This window comes from Leuciscus leuciscus (genome assembly GCF_965113295.1).
Source record: "Leuciscus leuciscus genome assembly, chromosome: 1".
In the NCBI taxonomy this organism is placed as follows: Eukaryota; Metazoa; Chordata; class Actinopteri; order Cypriniformes; family Leuciscidae; genus Leuciscus; species Leuciscus leuciscus.
The window spans coordinates 79,027,887-79,032,371 of NC_138725.1; the positions used below are offsets into that span (position 1 = coordinate 79,027,887).

The 4,485-nt window shown below is 40.3% G+C and overlaps 1 protein-coding gene across 1 annotated transcript; it reads right to left on the reverse strand.

The window, feature by feature from the left end:
• Nucleotides 1-1,049: 1,049 nt before the first annotated feature.
• On the reverse strand, nt 1,050-3,823 carry sox8b (SRY-box transcription factor 8b). The gene is made up of 3 exons (XM_082153302.1): nt 3,254-3,823; nt 2,397-2,626; nt 1,050-2,297 (listed from the first exon to the last, which is right to left on the reverse strand). The coding sequence occupies exons 1-3, from the start codon at nt 3,661-3,663 to the stop codon at nt 1,630-1,632; spliced, it is 1,308 nt and encodes a 435-aa protein (XP_082009428.1). The 5' UTR covers nt 3,664-3,823; the 3' UTR covers nt 1,050-1,629.
• Between the last annotated feature and the right edge of the window lie 662 nt (nt 3,824-4,485).

The following is a 4,485-nucleotide window of genomic DNA, read 5'->3' on the forward strand; positions in this document are numbered from 1 at the left end:
CCATGTGTTCACACTGTAAAGATGAACCGAATGTGGTACATTTGAGTTTCTGTCCATTTAGTATGAGTAAAATCAAGTGAGATTAAAATATGAAATATCTATGCGAAACATGAATATGATTTACCTCTTTGTGTCGACGACTGACAGACAGTCACTGGAATGGACAGATGTGTAATTCTCTTAAATATGCAACGTTGATAATTCTTAGAATCACACTGCATGTTCACAAAGCTTGCAAGGAAAATAAGTTTCCTCTCGCATCTATTCATTTGTTTGAAAGAAACAGCACTGAAATAATTTCACTGCCTAAATGATCTTTAAACATCCACCCGTTTTCTAAATCGCTTGTACTTTATAGGGTTAAAAACGTAAAATCTTTTTAAATCTTAACTGAAATGTTATCATAATTAGTTATGGTACGAAAATGACAAAAGCTTTTGTTTAATAAAATCACGGCACCGCTTCTTGACACTGACAGCTGCTGCTTTCGCTGCAGATGTAAGACAAACTCCAGCAGCTGCCGGCAACAGCGACGACTTATTTCCCCAAGCAGAAACAATGATTTAAGATCTTTTGGTGATGGTATATATCCATATATAAATTATCTATGTATGTAAAAGCTCTTTATTTAACCAAATTATATTTCAGTACTTTTTACTATGCAAATTTTTATTAAGTAATGTTCTCACAAAAACAAAAGGCTCTAAAACAAGCTAAATGCAATAAAAGGAGCACAACAGAAATGAACCATCACTGAACTTACTCAAGCTGGACTGTGACGCTAGTTTCTTCTGGAAACAAACTTAGTTGCATTATTTTCCTGTTATCTCTGTAAAGCTGCTTTGAAACATTCTGTATTGTAAAAAGCGCTGTATAAATAAATGTGACTTGACAATAGTAGCCATCAGCTTAGATAGTCAAAGTTTAGACGGTAAGTTTTAAGAGAAAGTTTTATTTTTTTACACAAATATTTCAGCGATTACTGTTAGACAATGTTAGAACAATGTTTTTTGTGTTTGTTTCACAGCCTAAAATGTAATCAGAACTGATTGCTGTATAATTATTTATTTATTTATTTAATTCAAGGCAGTCATTGACAATAAGCATGTGATATCAATGACTGGTGATGTTAAAAAATGCAATTATTAATGAACTTACAGCAAATGAAGAGCCTTTGACATGTTAAAGTGCTCACTGAAATTATGCACACATAAAAAGGCAATTAAAAATAAAATTTTCATTGCTAACCATTTATGTCACCCATTATTTTTCAATGATTTGATTTAATTTAGAGTTATCTGGTGACAGCTGAGCTGAACACAACAAGGTTTTGCTGCAGATATCATTTTCCCCCACAGGAATACTCTCAAAAACAACTAAATCAAATGACGATCCAACAAAATACGCCTGTGGTTATCAAAAGGAAACGTTTGTAAGTCCTGTAACTGGATTTCTGCTGGCACAAATTCACACATTTAGCACCAACAGTCAATGTTTGGATGTGTGTGAGCAATCGAATGATGTGGAAAAATCAGCAGGCACTTGTTTCATAGTTAGTTGGCACAAATCCCCTCAGCTAATGCTGTCCTTTATCATACTAACGGACACAGTCAACGGTGCGGCTGGGCCTTATGGCCTGGATAACGTGGTGTAAATGGGCTGGTCCCAGTTGGTGTTGGGACTGTGGGATGGGGGAATGGACAAGCTGTTGAGGATGGGGCTCCCGTACGGTCTCCGTGAGGAATGGAAGTATGGGTACTGGTAGAGGCCGGACGGGTAGCTGGAGTAAGGGCTGTAATAGCTGGAGCTCTGAAGGTCTGTATAGTCACACTGAGCGCTGGCGAACGCATGCGGGCCGTAAACACTGTACTCGGAGTGTGAGGGCGAGGGCTCGCTGTAGTGGTTCGGGCTCAACTGCTCAGTTTTAATGTGAGCTCTGTGCATGTTCACTTCACTCGTGCCCGGGGGCGAGGACGCCACGGGCCCTTTGCGACTCCAGGCCGCCCCGTTGCTGTAAGGCGAAGCGTAAGCGCTGGCGTTCTGCCCGTGCTCTGAGGTAATCGGCGTCGACACATGGCCGGTGAGAGGCAAGTACTGGTCAAACTCGTGCACATCGAAGGTTTCTATGTTGCTGATGACGTCTGTGCTGAGCTCAGAAATGTCAACATTGCTGAAGTCGATGTTCTGTCGACTGCTGTCGAGCAAACGTCTTCCTTCATGCTTTGAATCTTGCTTTCCTCCATGATGGAGGTCTGTTTTGGGCGTCGTTGGGGGTGTCGGGGGTCCATGAGGCTGGCCTATGGATAATCACCACAAAATGATGCTTCGGGTTATTCATTTTATTTTGCATGCCATGCATACTAGAAATTGCTCCATGTGAAGAGTGTGTATCTCACCTGTATGATCAGAGATATGATCCGAGGAACTTGCCAATCGGCCCATTCCTGGTTCAGCTTTATACATGTGATGGGATAGATCAACGCCGGCATCAGACTCACTCTGCCCTGGCTTCACTCCCTTCCGGCGCCTCGGCTGGTACTTATAATCCGGGTGATCTTTCTTGTGCTGAACTCTCAGTCTTTCAGCTTCTTCCACGAACGGCCTCTTCTCATTCTCCGTCAGCAGTCTGTTGAGTGACAGAATTATCAGTCATAATTCACTTTCAGAGTGTTATTCATCAGTTAGTACAGGAATCAATCGACTAAAGAGGGATCAAGTCGGGACTCGGATCAAGTGCCGTACATGGAAGCGCTGCCCACTGACAGTTCTGACAGCATTCAGTATTTACACACAAAATCTGTATTCACTGAATAAGGAACTTCAGACTAAAAGATACTGAATTAGAACATATACCTTTCATAAAGTATAAACATTACTTAATCTTACGTCTAAAGTAAATATGTAATAACAATGCACTAAAATAAAAAGCTCTGACTTAGAGAGTATACCCCGTGTATATCATACATAATAATAGTAATAGATATCAGGTTAACTGAAGAATGTTTTTATCCAGAGCCTCACATTTTTCAAGGGTTTATAATACAAGGGTGTTACCTCCATATACATTATTTTATTAATTTAAATATAATTTATGTCAGGTTATGCCAATATTTAAAAACAAAGAAAACTTTAGAATGTCCATGGCACTCTTTCGTATTAAAAAAGCTTTTATTATAAGATGGCTACATACAAAAAATCTCAATATTGAAACACATCTCCTAAAACAACGCGGATCACAGTAAGCATCTGTTACCTCCAGAGCTTCCCGAGTGTTTTGCTGAGCTCGGCGTTGTGGAGGTGCGGATACTGGTCCGCCAGCTTCCTGCGCGCGGCTTGAGCCCACACCATGAACGCGTTCATGGGTCTCTTGACGTGCGGTTTGCTCTTGCTGGAGCCGCTGCCTCGCGCTGGCATGGGCAACAGAGACCAGTCATAACCCTTCAGAACCTGCGACACCGCATCCCTGATACACGCCGGGAACCTGTCGTCCTCCTCCTCCAGCTTTTTACCCATCCTCGTGATCAGGAGTGAGGTGTGTGTGGCAGACCCAGCGGGAGATGATGAAGACGCGTCCGAGTCCGAGTCTTCCGGGGACATCGAGCTGCATGACCCGGCCGGGCTGCTCGGAGGCTCCGCGCTGGACTTGTCCTGCTCCTCGGTCATTATCACTTATGATTGAAACCCGAGATACTCAAATCCAACTTCTTCAGTGTTTTTCCTAGATCCAGAAACTTTCAGAGAGTGTTACAGTCCATCCGAGATGATGCCTCAATGATAGAGCTCATCTGTTAATATGACTTTGAAGCTCTTTACGCGAGGACTGTGTGTGTGTGTGTGTGTGTGTGTTACTCCTCCTGCCGCCTCTCGTTGGTGGACAGAGTGGCCATAATCAGTTTCGATTGGTTAACCACATTTCACAATGAGGTAATTTGATACGTTTCACTTCAATTTTATTTATTTATTTATTTATTTATTTATTTATTTTCTTTCTTTCACTTTTTCATTACCAGAAACATTGCAAAACAAAATTGTTTATATAAATATGTGTAAATATTAGAACATTTAAGATATAGGCCCACGTTTATTTGTTTTTGGTTTAACTGTGTTAGTATTCACTTACACTTTTGACATTAAAAAGTAAATACAGTAAAAGACGGATGTCATATTTTCAGTCGCAAAGTTTTCACCTGGGTAATATAAACAATTATTCATTTTGGGGTGAATTCAGGGTGATTGGGACACTTTTTGCCATTAAGATGTCTTGGATATGACCCTAAATGAATAATTGTTTATATTAATTTCTAATTGATGTCATATATTAGAAGGTACTGTTCTAATAGGTACTGTTAAATGTATATGCATTATAGTACAGTATATCTGTATTTGTACTAAAAACATACTAGGCTAGTACATTTTTAATACATTTAATAGTACGTCTTCTAATTGATGTCATATTGCGACAAAAAATATGACATCCGTGTCTTT

Bases quoted from the DNA above. Each gene is read 5' to 3' on its own strand.
- sox8b (XM_082153302.1), bottom strand. From the start codon at position 3,663: ATGACCGAGGAGCAGGACAAGTCCAGCGCGGAGCCTCCGAGCAGCCCG. The intron at 2,627-3,253 runs GTAACAGATGCT...GTCACTCAACAG, and splicing joins ACACTCGGGAAGCTCTGGAG to ACTGCTGACGGAGAATGAGA. The intron at 2,298-2,396 runs GTGAGATACACA...GATTATCCATAG, and splicing joins TCATATCTCTGATCATACAG to GCCAGCCTCATGGACCCCCG.